The sequence below is a fragment of the Vanellus vanellus genome (genome assembly GCF_965231255.1).
Source record: "Vanellus vanellus genome assembly, chromosome: 1".
Taxonomy (NCBI): domain Eukaryota; kingdom Metazoa; phylum Chordata; class Aves; order Charadriiformes; family Charadriidae; genus Vanellus; species Vanellus vanellus.
The window spans coordinates 220,827,412-220,848,139 of NC_138905.1; the positions used below are offsets into that span (position 1 = coordinate 220,827,412).

Sequence of the window (20,728 nt, forward strand, 5' to 3'; positions counted from 1 at the left end):
CTTAGTAAATAATGGAAGTTATTTGGTTTTCTCCATCTTCTGTAGATAGGAGCCCTCCAACCAATCCCAGGCTGTCAGCAGCCACCCACACCATCACACAATTCAAGACCCTCAGCTCCGTTATTACCTTTCAATCACTCCATTGGCAGACAGGTTTAAAAACGATCAACTGTTGTATTTTCGGCAATCTAGGCACTACTGTTCTTCTAACCCCACTCCTTTCAAAGGAATAGAAAACCTAGTTTGCCTTCCATGCCCACAGAGAACAGATAAACGAGATCTTGCTTTGAAGCACAAAATCCAGACAGACTTTGAATTTTTTGACTTCAGAATTTCTCACACATGAATGATTCCCTGCTGTTTAAAAAATAACCCTCCCTAAAACGTTTATATTTTGGAGAATAAATTGCTTACTCACAATAGTTTAACTGATGTACTTAAAATCTACAATTTCCCCATACAATGTGTTATGTAGTCAGCAGTTTTATCAGGACATTTAAAGGTCAATCACAACTGCCACATGCCAGTGGGTGCAAGCTTAGGTGTTCTTTATAACCTGCATAACATACATCTCTCTGACATTTATAACACAAGCTCTTTAATGCAGTATGTGGAATATGCTCAGTAAAAGTTCCCCGATTTAAACAAAAACATTAACGCAGATGCAAAATACTTAGTGTGATAGTATAAACCCACAAGCAAACTGGAGTTTAAACAGGAGACACTTGTGATTTTCATTAGCACAAGCTTCCAATTAATCGGAAGCTTCTCCTTCATAAACCTATCAAAAATGATGAAGCAATTTCCTCCCAAATTTCAGTTTTAAGTATTCTTTTGAACTAAGATTTTATTCATAATTTCAAATGTTATAATCCACACAACCTACGACAAACGATTCTTTTGTAAACCATGACATATCTCTACCTCGTGCCTGAACAATGACCTTCTAGCAATGCACACAGAAAAAAAATTCCAGACAACATTAAACAGTGAGCAATGTACTCACCATAAATCATATTACCGTACAGTTTGGGATTAGGATGAGTTGCCACTAGCAACAGAGCCAAAAAATCAATTCTGTCACTACATAGAGAGAATTCTTGTAACCTCATATGTAGTCAATGTTTTCAGCAATTTGTCTCAGAAAAATATTAGCAGTCCGGCATGTGATCAGAGAAACATGACATCCAGACACAAAACAATGCTGAAACAATAGAGTTTTCCCTTTAGTAGAATAAAAAAGAAAACAAAAAGAACAATCAGAAACCTGCTGGTGAGCATGAACATTTCATTCACTCTTTTCAAAATAAAAGCACTCTGTCTTTATAGCATTAGTGTTTACAACAAATACGAAGATTGGTTTTAGAGATTAAGTGTATTTAAAATGATCACTGATGAGTTTTTGTTTTAAAACAGGAAACTAAGCAAATATTACTGAGTTACAATTTAGACAAATACAAATGTACTTTTCTATAGCTTACCCAAACCTGATTCATCATATTCAAGCTATTTCCTATTTAGAAAAAAAAAAAAAACAACAAAAAAACCCACAACACACTAGCATAATTCAGACAGTCTACGAGGAGTTTTTAGAAAACAGGAATATGAGAAGTTTCTTTGATCCCCATTTGCTTAACAGCTCTCTCTGAAGAAGCCAAGACACATTTCATCATTCAAGCATCTTATTTCATCCTGGATTTGTAAAATGTTTTGTAGTAAGCAACAACAACAGTAGAGGTTTTACCTTACACACCTGTCACATTTTAGAAATCTTGACAGTGCCAACCAAGTTTATTACACAGACTTTTCTCCCTTCTTTACCTAAATTTTTAATACAGGCACTTCATTTTTAAATGGTGCCCTTCACTAGGTTTCATTGTCATTCACACTGACATAAGTCATATTCTGTATTTTAATGAATTTGACGAGTAATAATAATTACCATAATGTTTTCTCCTCAAAGCACAATTGCCCTGCCTCACAAGAACACGGTACATGTACTGTTGTTTAAGTCAACAAAATTTAACAGTTCACTGAAAACACATGGTCCAGTTTCTAAAATGTATCCGTAGGTCTATCTCAGAGTCTTCCTTATGCAGCTTTGGAGCAAGCAAACAAGCTGCAACTGTAAACCATTTATCTCTTCTCTTTCCGCAATATGCAGACCTTCAGCACATTCACCACTAAAATACTGCTCATGAGGTGTCTCTGTGTGAAGGCAATATTCACACGCTATTTACACCCCAATCATCCTGCTCGATGTGCTAACCCATTTGTACCTTCACAAAAAGGTGGTGTTGTTTAAGAAACAGCTGCTACTTGTTGCACATCTCTCCTAGACACTACCGCACGTACAACAGTCAGGGTGGAATGTGCCCACACCTCAGCCACTGCAGCACAGTCTCATGACTTTGCCAAAGAAAGTGGGTTTAAGATGTTTAAGGATGGTTGTCACCCCCCCAAACCAGGTGAACCAACCTAACTGCTTACCCACAGCTGGGTACACTACTCTGTACACAAATGTTGTAAGAAGAAAGCATATTCCTGCTCACCATATAGCTTTCTGTAAACAACACTGTTCACAGTTTTCCTTCAAAGCATATTTAAACCTGCCCATACCCTGGGTGCAGGAATCGTACCTGTCAGGCACTGAGAACTCCAAAATGCACGCTTCCTCCCACCACCATCTTCTCATATCCCTGCCAGAATAATTCAATGCTATATCAGTATTACAGGTTGTGGTCCACGTACTGTGGAAAAACAACTGTCCCTATCACTGTGAATGCCTGTACTAAATAACCCATGGAAAGGTTGCTCAGTTCCCCACTATTCAGGTGATGTCCATTATCCCTAGGCCAGGTAGCACTCAGAAGAAATGACTGGGGAGACACTGAAACAGAATTATGCTTTCTGAATTTGGTGTTATTGTTGAAATAATGAGAAAAGGGGTGGAGGCTGCTAAATTTCCGTAGGTAAAGCATCTGCTGGGTAGAGATTAGAGAGAGAAAAAAAAAACAAACAAAACAAAACAACAAAAAAAAAAAACAACAAAGAAAACACCTCTAGTATTTTCTTACTTAAGCCACTTGCCAGCAGAACTGGCAGGGCACTGCCTGTCCTTGAACTGCTTCTTTCCCAGTTCAGCTCACCTCCTTTTCTGGAATGGTGGCATTCCTTACCTCTAGCCATTTCACCTGGGAAGGTTCTTGAGTACAACCAGTTATTTCTGCTTTGATCATTCCCTAGACAGGCAAAGAGAAGGCAGGGTCCCACCCAATCCTTTTTCCAAAAAGCAGAAACTTAAGTCTACTGCCAACCAGCCTCCTGGAAAAGATATCTGAAAGAGTATGAGAAGCCTTTTCTTCTGGCCACTGGCTTTCCTTGATCTTGATTACTACCTGCTGGAGCATCGGCTGCTACAAACACCTTGGAACAGGAAGCCCAACGAGGATTATCTTCCCCAAGGGCAAATGCAGCTCAGGTGCTTAACGGGGAATTAAGAATCAGTTTTTAACACGACTAAATTGGAAAATCATTTATGAAAACAGCAGGAGTATCATATAGTTAAGACTATTTTTTCTGAATGAAAAGCTACAGTAAAACCAGAACACAGTTGCTAAATACAGGTTGCCTCTGCGCTGGCAGTTTGCCAGCACAGCTAGGTGAAGATAAGGCAAAACACGTTTCAAACATCTCGCTAGCTATGTCAACAAAAAAGGGCTCAGCCCTTGTCTAGCATAATATTGAACTAACCTGCTAAATTTAGAAAGAAAAAAAAATTAAAAATTTCATCAGATAAAACTTCTGCAACAGGGAGATCCATTTGCTCACTCGGGACTGGAGAAGTGTTCGGATACGTCTGGATTCACAATAACATCTCCTTGGCTGAAAAGATCTGGTCTGGGTTATTAACTGGACAGCAGCATTGCAGTGCACCTCCATGCGAAGGACTTGGCAGCAATCAGCTCCAGCAAGCAGAGAACATCAAAGCACCCCTGCTAAGTAAAATGAACTTTTCAGGGAAGATCAAAGCTCAACACACTCCACAATCTAGGCCCAGGGTGTTTAAAAGACTACCCCAAACTCCAGAACAAAGACCACTCTCTACAGTCACATTCCTCTGGCACAGCAGAGCTCTGCGGTCACGGTAAACCTTGGCTGCAGGACACAGAAGGCGACTGGTCAGAAGTCCAAGTCTCCCCAGGAAATCAGGAACAACATCATAACCATTCTTGATGTCAAGTAAAAGAAACATAGGATCTTCAGTCCTACTTGCACATTTGTAAAGACGAAAGCAAAGACAGCCACCTCTTACCAAAAGAAAAGGGAGTGCAAACGGGAAGCACGTGCAGAAGAAAGAATTAAAGAACATTTTTATCAGGCTTCAGCAACACACTAGAAGGTGCTCAAACTCTTTATGTAGATTCTTACACTAGTTCTGGAGTACCTAATGCACTAGCTGCTACAGAAGGAGGATTTCATTGCCCTGGTGTTAGAGATTGTCACATCGCTTCTCCCAGCAATAAGGCAGACTCAAACACCAACTTTAACCAGTCTTTGGATACTGTCATCAAAATCCTACAGATTTACAAATGAAAGACTCATGTAATAACAAAGATTATGTTCATCTCCTCAGCAGAAAAGCCTAAGCTTCAAATGCTTAGAAAAACTAGAGTATATGGCCTTCTTTGATTTCTACACAACTGATTAGCTCATAGTAACTAACCAACATCTACTTTCACATAGATTAATCCAAATACAGATGAATGGTTTTAAAGTTTGTTTGATTTGGGGAGATTTTAGTTTTGTTTTGTTTTCTTGGTTGGGATTTTTTACCCAATTTGAACATAGTGCACATTATTTAAGCTCTGCCTATATTTTGATAGAAGTTTTTAGGCAGATGCTACCCTGAAAGCCTGCTCATTGGTCACCACATCATATCAAATGCTTCTGCAGCTTTTACACAGCAAGCACAGGGAAAAATTCAGATGCCCGAAGGGAACTAGTGCAAGTCTGTCACTATATACAGAGGTAGTAATTCAAAAGACTCAACATCTCCCAGATCATTACACTTTTGAGCTCTTCACATATATTCGAAGCACACAGAAAACAGCTAAGAAGCACATACAAACTAGTCTTGCTGCAACTGCTCAAAGAAACTGCAGAAATTACTTTTCTTTCATTTCTTTTCCACTATCAGGTGGAAAATATGGAATACAAGGAATAGCTACAGCTCCCACTAACAGACCCAGAGATATTAATTATACAAATCACCTCAGTACCCCAAAAATATTAAGATGTTTGCTATACAGAGATCTTTCTTTTAACTGCAAAGAAAAGATGAGACTGCTCAAAGATCTAGAGAGGTAATCAAATCTCAAGCCCTTAATTGTTTTGCTCATGAATTCACACACCTTTCTGTTATCCTGCTTAGGCATACCTGAAAAAAAAAAAAAAACAAAACAAAAAAGATAACTCCCTCCTGTCCCTCCCCCCCCCCCCCCCCAAAAACAAAACAACCAAAAAAACCCACACTACAGGCATTTTCTTCCCTGTCTGGATTATCAAAGTTACAAAGCGATTAACTCCAGTAGATTTATTGGCTGCTTTTATATGGAGAAAGAGAAAAAACATCATCTAGTATCAAAAGGTTTATAAACAACCCAAGGATAGTTTCGGTAAACAGAATTAAATTCTCTGTTATTATGAGGCATTGAAATGCAAAACATTCAACTTTTACAACCCACACTCCCTTGCTATACAGATATGCTATTCCAACGCTGCTACTGCTCCAGACACAGAGTCCATTCAACACTCCTGTCATCTCCAGGAGTACTAAAGGGAATCGAGGAACAAAAAAAGTAGAGTTTTATTGTTCTCTGCTTGAAAACGTGTAAATCCTAGAGGCTGTATTATCACTGACCCTAAACTAGAAGGTCCCACCTCTCTGATTCCTTGTTGTCCAGGATGGTCATACAACTTCTCTTCACAATGAGCCACATGGAAAAGGCAGGGGGCAATTGTACAAGTTGCACCGGGAGAGGTTTCATCTCCATATAAGAGAAATTTTTTACATGGAGATCAATCAATCACTGGAACAATCTCCCCAGGGACATGGTAGAGTACCTGTTGCTGGAGATTTTCAAGATGCAATTGGACAGGGTGCTAGGTAATCTCACCTGGGCCCCCTTTTCCACAAAAGGTTTGACCAGATGGTCTTTTGAGGTCCCTTCCTACCTGGGCTTTTCCATGAATCTATCAATTCATTGACTGCAGTTAGCTTCCATTTTAGCAATTTAGGGAGCAAAGCCAGCCAGATCTGTTCCTCGGTACTCCATCTGGACGTTATTTCCAGATACAGACTTAGACACGTTAAAGAAGCACAAGTCACCTCAGTAACTTTCATTGCAGAACTTGGCTGAGGGGTAGAGATCAGTCCAGACACCAAACTATTTCCTCTAATCCAATGTGAGGAAGGACAAATAACAACTGTTACTCCCCATGCACCAAACTGTAAAGCAGTGCGACATGCAAGCAGGGGGTGGTATAAGACCAAACAGACACAGCAAGCGCACCTGCTATATGCAATTGCATTTGCTCACCTAAGAAGAAAACAACTGGTTCTGCTAACGCAATAGTTGCAGCACAGAACAAAGGTGTGGCAGAGTTTGAAATTCTTACTGGTTAGACATCCCAGGGGAGACACCTTGGAGGCAAGAACACCTATGTGTTCTAGTATTGATGGTATAGTGAATTAATTTAAGTTTATCACCTTACACCAATACCACAGGAGCTGGTGAAAGAAATTTATTAAAATTCTAATTGTTGCGACTCAAAAAAACCCTTGTGATGGTCCTCTCTTAATTTGTTTCTTAAGCTTCTTGTAACTCAGATAGAACTGAATCCTGAAAGTGATACTAGCATTCCCAGAAATGCCTTGGCTTCCCCCAGCTACACAAACTTAAAATACTGTAGCAGATCTGGTACAGAAAATGCGAACATTTGACCTGTGAACTATGTCTCTCACACAACTACGTGGACTAACAGTGTTGAGAAGATCAGGGGAAGAATGTGTAGATAAAGAGGAAATTCAAAAGCAGGACCTATTTCTAATCAGGTGTTACTAGGCAGCTATATTTACTTGTCCTCTTATTTACTCAGCTTAGATCACATAGCGATTATTAGAAACAATCACACAAAATCAATTAACATAAAAGAAAGCTTCATAAATAACAAGCACATTAAAATAACACGTAAAGCCGCTGCCATCTACACCCTTTTATCACTGGTGGCAACACAGCTGAAAACGAGCAAAGTATATTTAGAGATAAGACAGGCTAAAACTAGGCCAGGTAGACACCAACAGTATGAAAAGCAGCTGCTAGAAATCAAGACACCATAATGCTGCCTATGATTATTTTGCTGATTTTTTTTTTTTTTCTTTAATTTACGAGTCATTCTAGCCTCTCTCCTCTCTCTCTGCCTGGGTTTAGGCTGGACCGACATTGATTTTTAGATCAAACATTAACAGAAATTCAGCAGCCTAACATACAGTAATGTTTCGAGATAGAAATTCACAATTAAGTGAAGAGATACAACTATTTTCCTATGCTGCTGAAAGTCTGAAAAATGTTTGGGTCATTTTTATTTCATTTTGAAAACAATTCAGGCCCTCATCTCTGTCGTTCTTAAACTCTGAATTAAAACGAAAGTACTTCCTCCTTTTATACCCTGACAAAATAATTTTAAGCAATTTCTCAAAGCTCCAGGCTTTCCAAATATTGCCAGGAATGTCTCACAAAATATACAAATTTGTTTATTCTTACATTCAAACATCTTTAAAAGCACTTTTGATCTGAGATCATCTCAGAGTATCGTACCCTCAAGAAAAATTGTGGCTTGTTTGTTTTTTTGCCTCCTCCCTTTCTTCTCCCCACCAAATATGCATACAGTATATAGCAGAGCCAAAAAAATAACTTATTTTTGCTCATTACTGTATGTATTTAAACACGGTCACAAGTGCCATAATTTTCTTCACTAACACTGGCTCGAATCTGGCACACAAGCTAGAAATAACTATACTTAGTGGCTTTACCACCATAAATCTTCGAAAGTCTTCTGCATGGCTGAGCCCTTCTCATAAAATTAGACGCCAACACATTTTGTCTTTCTCATTAAAAGGATGCTTGCTGGAGAAAGCACAGGAGGATAGAGATATGTGTGAACAAGCTTCTTGGAGCCACTGGAGATCTTCACAGGCACAAAGAAGGGAATACTTAACACAAAAGGCTGTTACAAGGAATATCTCCAAACATTAAGAACAACTTTAAAAAATATCTCCAAACATTAAGAACAACTTTAAAAATCTAAGAATAGACTCTCCATGCTTACAATAGCACACAGGAAAAAACCCTAGATTTCAATAGATTTTTTTCTTTAGTTACTTTTACTCTCTTTTTTACTCTCTTTCCTCAAGTATTAATTGGAAATACTGTGTTTATTTCAGAAAGAAACACAACAGAACACTTACAAACACTAATTCAATAAAAAGCCTCTAACAATGTAGTCCTACTATGCGTTTTGGAAAAATGTTATTAAAATTTTAAAACCTACTATAAAAAAACAAACAGAAAAGCACTATTTTGAACTATTATAAACCAGATTTATTTACTGCAAATACTTGACTGGAATAAGTTTGGTTTGAGCAGGTTTTGCCCTTTTTTAAAAAATATGAATGCAGAACACCTTTTTTTGTATGCTTTCATACTGCAGTAAGTGACTAAGAATGAACAAGCTCAGTGACCGTACTAAGTAAAAAAAAAAAAAAAAAAAGTCAGATGCCCATTCATCAGAAAACTAAAATCAGCAACTATAATATAAGATAACAGCTAAGTTAAAAGTCCAGTAGGAGCAGGAGAAGCTGATCTCGATGACCAGCTGAGGACTGCAAGCAAAGTAACACAGTACTAAGTTCTCTACAGTCAAATAACCACCCTACATTGACTCCTATCTGGAAAAAAAAAAAAACACAACACAAAACCAAACAAACCAAAAAGATCTTTTTTATCTCTGCCCTCCCATGAAGGGTATTTACATGAGGTATGATCTGATAATATCGTTTCCCTCATTTGTCAGGACAAGCTTCCCACTCGCTAGCATTGAAAAGACATGAGGTTTTCAAGGTCTCCCGACGGCAGACAAGACCTGCCGTTCTCTTTTGATTCCAAAGCCGCACTTGACCCAAATGCAGGAACTCAACTATTAAAAGGAAATTCACACAATGCACCATCAGGCGATTGGCCAAACAGGTCTGTAATGTAAATTCTGTACATTTCTTAAGAGGTTCTTCAGCATCCTTTATATGAAGCTCAACTAGCCTTTAAGACACAAAATACACAGGTTCCAACTGCGACTTTTAGTAAAAACACAAAAACCACTTCAGATACAGCAACAACTATCAGATTCTCCGAGTCATATCAGCTTCTATGAAAAGCCGTATCCTTTTTATTATTATTTAAAAACACCAACCTGCAATACTGTTCGCATTAGGGACCGTGGACAAGGTTTTACTTTCTGATTAACTCCAGGTCTGTAGCACAAACATCGGCATTGCCAAGAATCAGTGTTCCCAATGTGCTAGGGGGTATTTTCAGCATGACAAAAATTGAACTTGTTCTGAGCCAGTTTTGACACACGGTCAAAAACACTGGAGTGAAGCCAGTTCTGGTGGTGTCATACCATCTCCTGGTATTCACCACACCCTTCTCGCAGAGGCGAGAGATGAGAATCTGTGCCTGCAAGTCAAGAGAATATAATGGACCATGAACCGGACTAACACACAATCAGCTTCACTAGCTGATGCAGATCTCCATGTTCACCCGTGAATGTCTAAAATAACTTCCAGAGGACAGACCAGGCTGGCACGGAGGGGAGGGGAAGAAAAAATAACGTCTTTAGCCATGAAGCTAGATGGTCTCTTCTCCCAAGTAACACGTGATAGGACAAGAGGAAACAGCCTCAAGTTGTGCCAGGGGAGGTTTAGGTTGGACATGAGGAAAAATTTCTTCACCACAAGGATTATCAAGCATTGGCACAGGCTGCCCTGGGAAGTGGTGGAGTCACCATCCCTGGAGGTATTTAAAAGACACATGGATGTGGTGTTGAGGGACATGGTTTAGTGGTGGTTTTGGTAGTGTTAGGTTGATGGTTGGACTCAATGATCTTAAAGATCCCTTCCAACCTAGACGATTCTACAAAAAGGGTGGAGTGCCCTCTATCAACAGCCTCAACATCCCAAGCCACAGCATGTATTATTTACAAAAGTATTTGTGCAGGTTATGCTAGAAGGCTGAAAGCACTGTCTGCAAAAGACACTGAAAGCCCTAATGGCAAAGAATGCAAAACCTGCAAAAAAAACCTTTTCCCATCAAATATGATGAAACAAATACAACAAAACACCATAGGAAATTAAGCCAGGCTACACTAATTGTGTCTGGAATTATAAGAATGTTCTTCCTCTTTCCAATACAGCTTATCATGACATTTGTGGTATGTCCTGAACATCTTCAATTCCCCTTACATACAGGGTTTTGGAAGTAAAACTTGGGATTAGAAATACTTAGAGCCTCAAAGAGAAAGCCTTCCTCACTGAATCAGGCTTGGGTTTGATCATGTGGACCAACAGAAGAGCTTTATGTTCTTTCAAAATTACCCTGTACCATATATTCTAATATACATACCTAACTTGGTGAATTGTCAGCTACACCTTGCAATTGTCACCATAAAAATCTGTGACAAAGGCAATCTTTACAGGACCGCATCGCAACTGCTGGTTTTCTAGAGCTCTGCCAAGTAACATTGTGGTGAAAAATGATAGCTCTAGGAAAGGCCATACTCGGATAAAATTCAGAAAAAAAAAAAAAAAAACAAAACACAACACAACAAAAAACTACCCACAACCTTCTGCAAGCTAAAGAATTCATTCTTAAAAAGGGGCACTGACTCAAAACTGAAAAGACAACCTTTGGCAAAGAATGCATGTGTTGTACTCAGTACCAGAATCATCTTTTTACTGTCTTCCAAGATAAATGCATGCTGAAGGCACAGTGCTCACCAGCTAATGTAAGGAGCCTGAATTCTCCTCCTGAAAGCTTTTAAGGAACCACAAGACCTTAAAAATCAGACTTCCAGAGCATGCGTTGGAATTGCTTTAATAAACAAAAGCTCATTCAAATGCAAACCTTAAAGCTAAAGTGGAGAAAAAAATTAATTTTCTTTCTGATGTGAGAAATGGACTATTGGTTAGTTGTTTGGGTTTTGTTTTGGGGTTTTTTTTTGTTACACTATTACTTCTGCTACGAAAACCCCCCACAAAGAACCAGCAAAAACAAACCTTCATGAGTTAACCAAAAACTAAAAAGCTACTTAGAAATACTGAAACAGGAGATCCATTACTTTTTATGTCAGGGATTTAAAAAAAATGAAGGAGTGTGGTCCATTTCTCAATTTCACTGTGCCAATATAGGCCTGAATCATTACACTGTGGCTATGTTTATACTGAAGCTTTTTTTTTTTTTCCTCTAAACTTGGACTTCCACACCCAGTAGGCAACATTTTTTAAAGTACATTCCAAGCTTCCCTCAATCAGTTCCAGCCAAAACATCGGTAGATTTTAATTCCATCAAGAACGCAAGCATCTCATTAAAGGAATGCCTAATTATAGGTAATGTGCCCAGACCACAGATTCTGTGGCATCATTATATGCAATATTATTCAGAAGTAACACCAACTTTTCTCAAAATTTCTGAAATTTCTGCATATTTAATGTTATAGCAAAGTATTAACGGAGTTTAAAAAAAAAAAAAAAAAATGAACTCACAATACTCACTAGTGGTGAGAAAGATCAGCCCAAGAGGAAATAAATGTCATCAGCTCCTAAGAAAATTGCACGCTTTAAAGAAAAAAAAAAAGGAGCCTCTTGATCTACTAGTTGCACAAGGAATGCCTTTTAAAGTGTGAGTCAAAACCAGGCTAAAACAATATTGTGCATACAGTTTCCATGAGTTTTTCTAATACTCCTGCTGTTTTCCACTTTGCCAGGTTGCAGAATTCAGAACCTGTAAGCACAGGAAATCACTCTGCTCCTACTTAAATAAAGCCGCAAATACCAGAGGCAAGCATCACGTCTGCTAAAGAGAATCAATGACCTTGGAGGCAAAAGGAAAGGTGACAATGAAGGCAAAATTTCTGAGCAGTATAAAGGAAAAAAGATTAATTTCTTATGAAAACCTCCCAGCAACTGCAGAGAGAAGTTCTGAAAAGGAATTTAAAAAAAAAAAAAAAAGCCTTATCAGATACACACTAACCAGAGGCAAACACGCTCTGGAGCCCAATGCAGGGTTCAAGAATATCCAAACAAATTGCATTCCCTGCAGCTGGAGACCAGAAAGAGCAGGAAGAAAGGTAAACTCCTCACTACCACTTTGCCTCAGGACAGGAAAAGTAAAGCTTTTTCAGAATCTCTTACGGCATCCTAATATATATGTCTATATACATATGTAAATACATATTCTTATACAGTTTTCTTTTCCAGTTACTTATCCTTCTGCAGCGTTATCCATACTGTGATGAGACTTTTCTCTAACATAGTATCTGTTAAGTGATCTGCCTTGTAGCTGCTACATTAGATTTGCTGTATTTAAAATTGGAACTGCAGTTAGTTTCTACTTCAGTAGCTTGACTCACAGCCAAAGTTGCCGTAAACCTTGTCACGAACCTCCCAACATAATCAGTGAGATTACAGAAGCATAGTCAAATTCCACCAGAGAGTACTAAGTATATTCATAGCAAAAGGTTACATGCAATTTTATTAAGTCGAGCATAATTTAATACCTAAAACAACATGTTCAAACCAGCAGCAACTAGCTATCTACAGATACATATTCATTCATACTTTTACTTTCTTTTTTCTTTTTTGAAGTGTCTGTACTGTTCACTGAGGCTTGTTATGACAGGAATGAGGCACCAAGTTAGAGATGAAGAAGTATTCTGTCCTCATACTGGGCGCATAAACCCAAATCTCCACTAAGTTCCTTCTTCCCTCACCCCCATATTCCACATTCAACCAGCTGCATCTCAGCCAAGCAGAAGCAAGTGACAGCCCAGCTGCCAGGGCAACAGCATCCGAGCCCAGAAAGGGTTTGGATTATTAAGGAAGACCCACAAGAAGATCTCCCCGCTTAGCAAGTAAACACAGAGGTGTAACAAACCTAGCAGGCGTAAGTGGTGCTGCTGAACATTTAATACGTAAGCATCTCAGAAACAGAGGTGATGCCCAAGAACTAATTAAAATTCACAAGCCCAGAACTGGATAAAGAAAGGACTAGTGGAGAGATGAAGTATCTGAACTAAAAACCAAGTTGACAAACTGGAAAGGAGGGAACAACCTTCAGAGGGTAGAGCTTTGGATGAGAAGATGGAAGATAGAAAATACCACACAAAGGCAAAGCAGCAGCAGGAGAAAGGCGGATGACACAAACATACAGTGAGAGGAGAATGAAGCTTTACCAAAAAAAAGTTGAATGAATTTATAGGGTACATTACACTGCGATATATGCTAGACTGAACAATGAAAAGACATTTTAAATAAGAAAAAGTAAGGAGGGAGAAACCACAAGGACAGAAGAGGGAAAGAAACAGAAGGAGGTATCTGTACCTATATTTGCATCCATATCAGAAGCACACAAAGATTACGAGCCTATGATTTTGGCAATTCCTTTTACACTACGAATGTAGTTGAGAGTGATGAAAAACTAAATTTGGGACCCAACAAATGAAAGGATACATTGCTATCCCATCTCAGCCAGAAATCATGCAATTTTAACATCTATTTACACTACATTGTACAGTCAACGGACTTAAAATGATGAAGCAACATCAGGTCAACACATCCAGACAGCAGAAAATTAGCTAAGACTTAAATAAGGTGGCCTTTCCAGCTCTAATTCACAAAGCGGCAGCTGTGCCTTCTACAGGAGCATTAGGCTGCGGTTACACAGCGACTTTAATCCCACATGAACCTGGGCTGCTACTGCACAGTCTTGCTTTTCCTCTCCCTTCTCAAGTATTCATCCCTCCTACCTCTCATGCTAGCAGCGGCGCTTGTGCAGCCATGCAAAGAGCTGGATCAGTGAATGGATTTATCCAAAAACTATCCCTTTTTAGGAGAAGAGTCAGGGAAGATTTGATTTCAGGCGGGTAAATTCCCTAATCCACATGGCCCACCCATCCTTGTGCTCCTACAGGGAGACGATAGAAATAGCTGGCAAGTGGAGCTGGCCCTTCAGCAGCAGTCCAGACTTTAGAACAAAGTAAAACAGCCATGTAACCACAACCTCATTCTTGCTGGCAAAACATGAAAGTAAAGAAATTTTTAAGACTACATTTTAGAATACATTATCAAAAACTGTAAAGGCACACAAAGCTGTTTTGAAAATCAGGCCTTCCCTGTGATAACGTTCAAGGTAAAGTGACCATCACCTAAGTTTAAAAAGTCTAGAGCATACAAATATATTACAGACATACCAAGTTGAATTAAAATATGGATCATAACAGAGTGCTTTACAACTTTGCAGACACACGCACAAAAGGAAAGTATGCCTGTGTCCTGGCAAACTAAGGGCAATTTCAGACTACTACATGCGAATTCTTTACTACCACCAATCAAATGAGGCAACCTGTAAAACCAAAGTAAAATATACAAGAATTGCCAACACCTCTGATAAATTCAGCTATTCATAATCCAGTTGGCCCCTGGAAAAAAAAAAAAAAAAAAAGAACTTGCTGCCTAAAAGCAGCCAGGTGTGGATAGAGTGAACAAGTACTTCTAGCCATAGAGAAACCCTGAAGGATTTCTGGTACGCAGCAACAAAGCCTACATTTACCTTTCAGGGGGAAAAACCTCTTTCTCCATCACAGTTGCAGAAAGACAATCTTTTTATAGTAATGCCAGCACAGATCTACCACATGAAAAGGATATGGTAGCTTTAGTGAGCTACAGAAGATAAACATATGTCATGCCTAAAACTGAGCCAGTGATCCTAAAAGCATCCTGAATCACTTGTTCCACAAATTCCCCAGTCACCAAGTATGAAGAAACGTAATATGAAGAGCCAAATAGAGATTATAAACATAGAAATTTATTTTTAAACCTATTTGCTAACACATTTCAAAACACATTTTTTTATTATAGTCTTGTCAGGTCATGAAAAGATTCTTCAGCTTTACTGCTACTAAGCTGCCACAGAGAAGAGAAACACGACACAGTTTGTAAGGCTGCAATGGATATTTGATTGTTTTTTTTTAATATATATTAGAATTTTACATTGTGTCAAAAGTCATCCAACTCCCAGGAAAGCTTTCCACTCAACTACCAGCACATAGTTTTGTCACGTACCAGGTATGCTTTCCACAAGCAAAACTTGCTGCCTTTTCTTCCCAGCCTCCCAGACCAGACTCTACATCCTTGCACACAAAATGCTGCATTATCACTCAAAAAGACGACGTATTTTAGATTTAATGAAAGATGGTGGTTTTGTTTATGTACAGCCCTCAAGGAGATGAAATATCTGCAGAGGGGCTGGAAAATGCCTCAACCCTGACCAAGAGGAATCCTGTTGGAATAAACAGTAGTTCAGCCTTCATCCTCTACAAATGAAGCGAAATTAAAGCAGTACTCAGTTTTGCATAAAGATATCAAAGCTATTGGAATGGAAAGTATGTTTATGATCTGGTGGGCTGCCAAAAATCATCTGCTAATATACTAGACAATAGATGTATTCTGCTAGAACTCCTAAGAGAACTTTCTGATCTTTTCCTTGTATCAGTTCTTTTTAGTTTTATACAAAACTGAAATGATATAAAAAATGTAATTAAGTTTTAAATCCTATATAAATAAAAGGGTGTTAAGTATTGCATATGATTTGAATGCTTGCATTTATATTCTAACAAATACAGTAATTATTTGTAATAATTTAACATTTTAAAATATGCATTCTTAATCACTAACTTGCAAACCATATACTCAGTTTCTTGCTGCCACTGCAGCAGCTGAGTTTGTAGAATTCAGAGCAGCATAATACAAGAGCATTAAGTTGTACCCTTGCAGTGCTTGAAAGCTCCAACAGTCCTGCGAAAGGACCCAAAGTCTCTCAAGTCTTGATAAACAAACAGCTTTCAGTTAAAATTTAATACTTTTGGATAACAGCAGGGTGCCTTCTATAAAAATAACTCTTCGTTCCAGAGACAAAAAGATCCTGTGTGTGGTTCCAGCGAGCATTGCTTTCTGGAACACTCCGGAATCACGGTGGCTGCATATCCTGAATACAGTCATAAATACAAAAGTAATGGGATAACGAGGTTGACACCCAACTTCTCACACGAGTGTCACACACTGACCAGCGCACTATCAAGACTACCGAGTCTCAAAGCCCAGCTCCTCCTTCACAGCTACATGCAATTAAAAGGCCTCTGCATCACAAAGCAAGATCTTTTTTCGTTTGTTTGTTTTAAGCGAATGTTTTTTAAGCAAAAATTCTGGTCTCTCTTATTCTGTTATCTGATATTTGAACAAATCATTGACATGGTGGAGCTGTCATATCCTATCACATCATTCCATGTTTAAAGAATGTTTAATCTGTAAATCCATGCAGTGATTCTGCAAACGCAGATCGCTTGCAATGAGAACGAACAGAGACTACGTAGGTTTAGTGACCATGTTAGTGAATTAAATATATTTACACAATTTCTTAATCTGTAACATTAAAATTTACAAATTAAATTAACTGTAGAAATTAAATTACATTAAAGAAAAATATTTTACGCCAGCATTTTCACATGTTTTCTTGGTTTTGTATCCACAGGCTAATAACGCTTATGACATCTTTCAGCAAAATACAGACGGAAGTCATTATAAGCTCTTGAAAAATAGGAAATGCTAACAAAACCTGGGCTAGAGCAGCAGTACCTGGTCTAGATGTTCTAAAAATAAGCTTCTGTCTAAGAGGAAAAATTCCTTGGATCAGTCTGTTACTTATTACTCAGCACTTGCTAGTCAAACACTGCACAGCCACTAATTTTAATCTAAGGAAATGAATGCTGTGATCTTTCCCATACAAAAAAGCGTTTCAACACCCACAGAAGAAAAACAGGGGAGAGAAGGCTCAAGCCTCGACATCCTGATTTATGAAGAAAGGACACTGTGAGAGTGAGACAAACAGCATGTCATCTGTCAAAGTTGCCACATTTGCATTTTATAGACAAATATAAAGCACAAAAACTCATTTAAATAATTAACAGGTAGACTATACATTGCCAAAAGGAGCAGGACAGCAGTGAACTCTCTGCTGAATATTTTACGGAAGAACCATCCCAGAAATTTATCTTCTCCACATGGAATAATTAATCCTCCATATAATGCCAGGTATCCGCTACCACAGTATTTTGTTAAAAGCAAACTTTTAACTTCAAGAGAAGAAATCACATTAGGGAAAATGAATGATAAAAACCCCACAATTGATGTCATGTAGATATTTCCCTATTGATCTTAACCTGTGCAAAGTTTTAAATTACAAATGCAAGTATCTTCTTGTAAGCTTCTGGTTAAAAATACAATCTATTTAGAAGTGCTGTTCAAAGCTAACTCTAGCAAGACATAAATCATCAGTGGTTTTAAAATATTTTAATAATTTTAGCAGCCTCTTATAACTGGTAAATCAAAGTCTCAGTCTATTATATAGAGAAATATTGCTGAAAAGATCAATGCTTTTTGTATGCTGTTTGTGACTATTTTTCAATGGGGGAAATGTTAAAAAAAGAAGAAAAAATGGTTTGCATTGTGTTAGCTCCAGTTATAATTTCCAGCTGTGTCAAAACTTTAACAGCCTAAAAGCAGGAAATCCAAAGAGGAAATTCCATCGTCAGTTCCTGAAGTTTTGTAACTCAAATGTTCTTCCAAAAACTGAATCTTAAAGGAATTTTTGGTAGCATTTTCTGTAACCTTACCTGATATCTTCAAGTAGTTCACATTCTGCTTGATGCTTGGCCTGAAGTTTTGTCATCTGCTCAACCTGAATGTTTTTTAGCTCTTGTGTAACTTTCACCTATAAAAAAACCACACACCACACATATTTTCTGTAGAGTTTAAGTCAAATTTCAACAAGAAAAAAAAAAAAAAAACAATTCATGTCCTTAATCTATTTTGAAATTGCACGTTTCACTGGAAAATTCGAACACAGAGCTAAGAGTGCAGTTTAACCCTACGCAACATTCATAAAGGCTGATCTCAATAAGTCCTGTCACCCCAAGCAGGCTTACAGAGCACACGACAAGAATCCCATGCTTAGGCTCAACCATTAGCGAAAGTGCAATTTTATTCCAAAATCTGGGAGGGTAGATGGTGTGCAACAAGAGTTTTGCCTACCAAAAAAGAAAAAGCAGGCCTTGGAGGGGAAAAAAATCAACTTACAGTGTATACATTTAGCACTTCAGTGCAAGTCGCAAAATTCTGAAAGTCATTAAACTGTCCTACAATTGCTATCGGTTAAAGATAGCTGAAACATCAAGTTGTTTTTGATTGTGCATCAGATCAAAAGAGCCCTCTATAAAAAGCTTCAAATCGTTTTTAGTATTGGTGTAATTTTCCTTTGAACCTTGTGATGATGAAGCTAAAATTTGAATACTTTGGAAACCTACCTGATAACTGGCAGGTCGCACCATTGGCACAGGTATCAGGAATGATTTGATTTTGGAAGGAAACCTTGGGGTCGTTTTGTTCTTGTTTTTACAAAACAAGAGGTCTTGGCATTTAAGCCCTCTAGTGATCACAGGGAATCCGTGTATCGGCCTAAAAAATGATCACCAGCATATCTGAAGACATTATGCATTCATGAGGACAGAAATGCCAAACAGTTACTGTAATGGGGGAATAGAGATGAAAAATTCAGAGAGGAAGACGACACAGATCTCCCTCTTCTTCGTTAGCCAGGCAAAAAAAAAATCTAGATCTCATCAGCTAGGAAAAGCCTCTTCAATTTTAACATTGAAAACAGTCCCCCAGCAACAAGCACCCTTTAATCACAACGTTACATAAAGGTAAGTTTTTCACATTATTAAAAAAAAAATAAATCACACGCATGCCCCTGACTTTAAGCAGAAAAAGTGTCTATTTTTAGTGTGAACTTTCATCATTTTCTTTTTTATTTTTATGAAAGAAACCCTACTCAAAATAAATAAACCCACACAAGATGACCCATGTAATGGAAATAATCTCAAATGAAACAATATAGGCAAAGAATGACAGACGTAATATAAATAAGCCGCCAAATGCAAACTAAAATTGAAATAAGAATTGTTTAACAAAAGCTGTGTCCAGCAGCAAAACAAGAGGTCGGGAGGCAGGAACCAGCCAAGGAGAGATCTCCACTGCAGCTGCCTGCCAGGGCTACTGGGGAGCTTGGGGGATGACAAGGGATTTCTGTTTACGCTCCCTCTCAGTCTTCCTCCCCTCCCAATCTCTCCCAGTCACTATTATACAGTTCACACAGCAAACCCCTGCAATCTCCTCTCCTCACTGAGAAATCTCAACATCACATATGAAATCTCAACCATCTACAGCAAGCTACAACAATCAGGCTGTAAATGATTACAGCCCAAACCACCTAATCAGCCAGCATCGCAAAGAATATATAACACGTACAAATCTCAAAAGCACAAAACTCCCTTCCACGGTGCCTGTAAAGGAGCAGCCTCTCCATCCTGAGACCCACTTCACCGTCTCTAGCTCCCCCTTTCTCCCCACACACCGACCATGGCACAGAACCCTCAAAATAACTAACCAATAAATCTCCATGTATTGGTACTTACACATAGCTCAAGACCCCTACTACAGCTCAAGTCTCCCAGATAACAACCTGACTACACAGGCACACTAGGAACAGCCTTTTTCCCCAAATCTACGTTCCTTCTTACGTCTCTTCCCACACCAGCTCCCTCCTAACGCAAAGCACCCCATGGACAAAAAAAAAAAGCCTCCCCGCTGCATTTGCAGCTTGTTCCCATCACACATATGTTGCATATTTTTGGCTGCCCCTCTTCGCTCACGCTCCTGATACATGCCGGGATAGCCTGCATCCTTCCATCAACTCCAGACGTGACCTTCTGCTCCAAGACAACCAACCCATCGCTGTTGGCATCAATCCACCCGTAGTACACGAACACAGCTGAGCCCCCAAAATACGGCTGGTAGCACCCCACAACCGGTACAGGCTGTCTCAACACGCCCGTGGCAGCCAAGCCCTCGCAGTCATTGACCCCCTTCCAGCCCTTCATCTCCTTCATCTGGAGAACCTCCAGTGGGTATGGGGGATGCTTCCCCAACACCCACTGCCCCCCACACACACATCTTCCTACCTCCCCTCCAGCCCTTCCCCATGCCCTGTCCTGCCTCCAGACCTCACCCCCCACACCTGACCCATCCCACCCCACCACCACCACCCTCCCTGGCCACCTAGATCCATCTTCTAACACCCCCTCCTCAGACATTCCCCCCTCACCCACCATGCTGGGCCACCCTCAAGACCCCACCGTCCCCAGTTCACCCACTCCCCCCACACACACGCTTGCTCTCCCTCTCCCAAACCTGCCTCCAGTCTCCACCACCCCCCAGCCAACC

The 20,728-nt window shown here is 39.2% G+C and overlaps 1 protein-coding gene across 1 annotated transcript in view; it reads right to left on the reverse strand.

Annotated features, from left to right (window-relative positions):
* The window catches only part of FCHSD2 (FCH and double SH3 domains 2), a gene marked incomplete at both ends in the record, with an annotated part of 178,717 nt that extends 159,943 nt beyond the window's left edge, over positions 1 to 18,774 (reverse strand). Inside the window, 2 exons of the mRNA XM_082497631.1 lie at positions 18,061 to 18,158; positions 18,751 to 18,774. Coding sequence (XP_082353757.1) covers positions 18,061 to 18,158; positions 18,751 to 18,774 — 122 coding nt within the window. The remainder of the gene's footprint in view (positions 1 to 18,060; positions 18,159 to 18,750) is intronic.
* Positions 18,775 to 20,728: the final 1,954 nt, after the last annotated feature.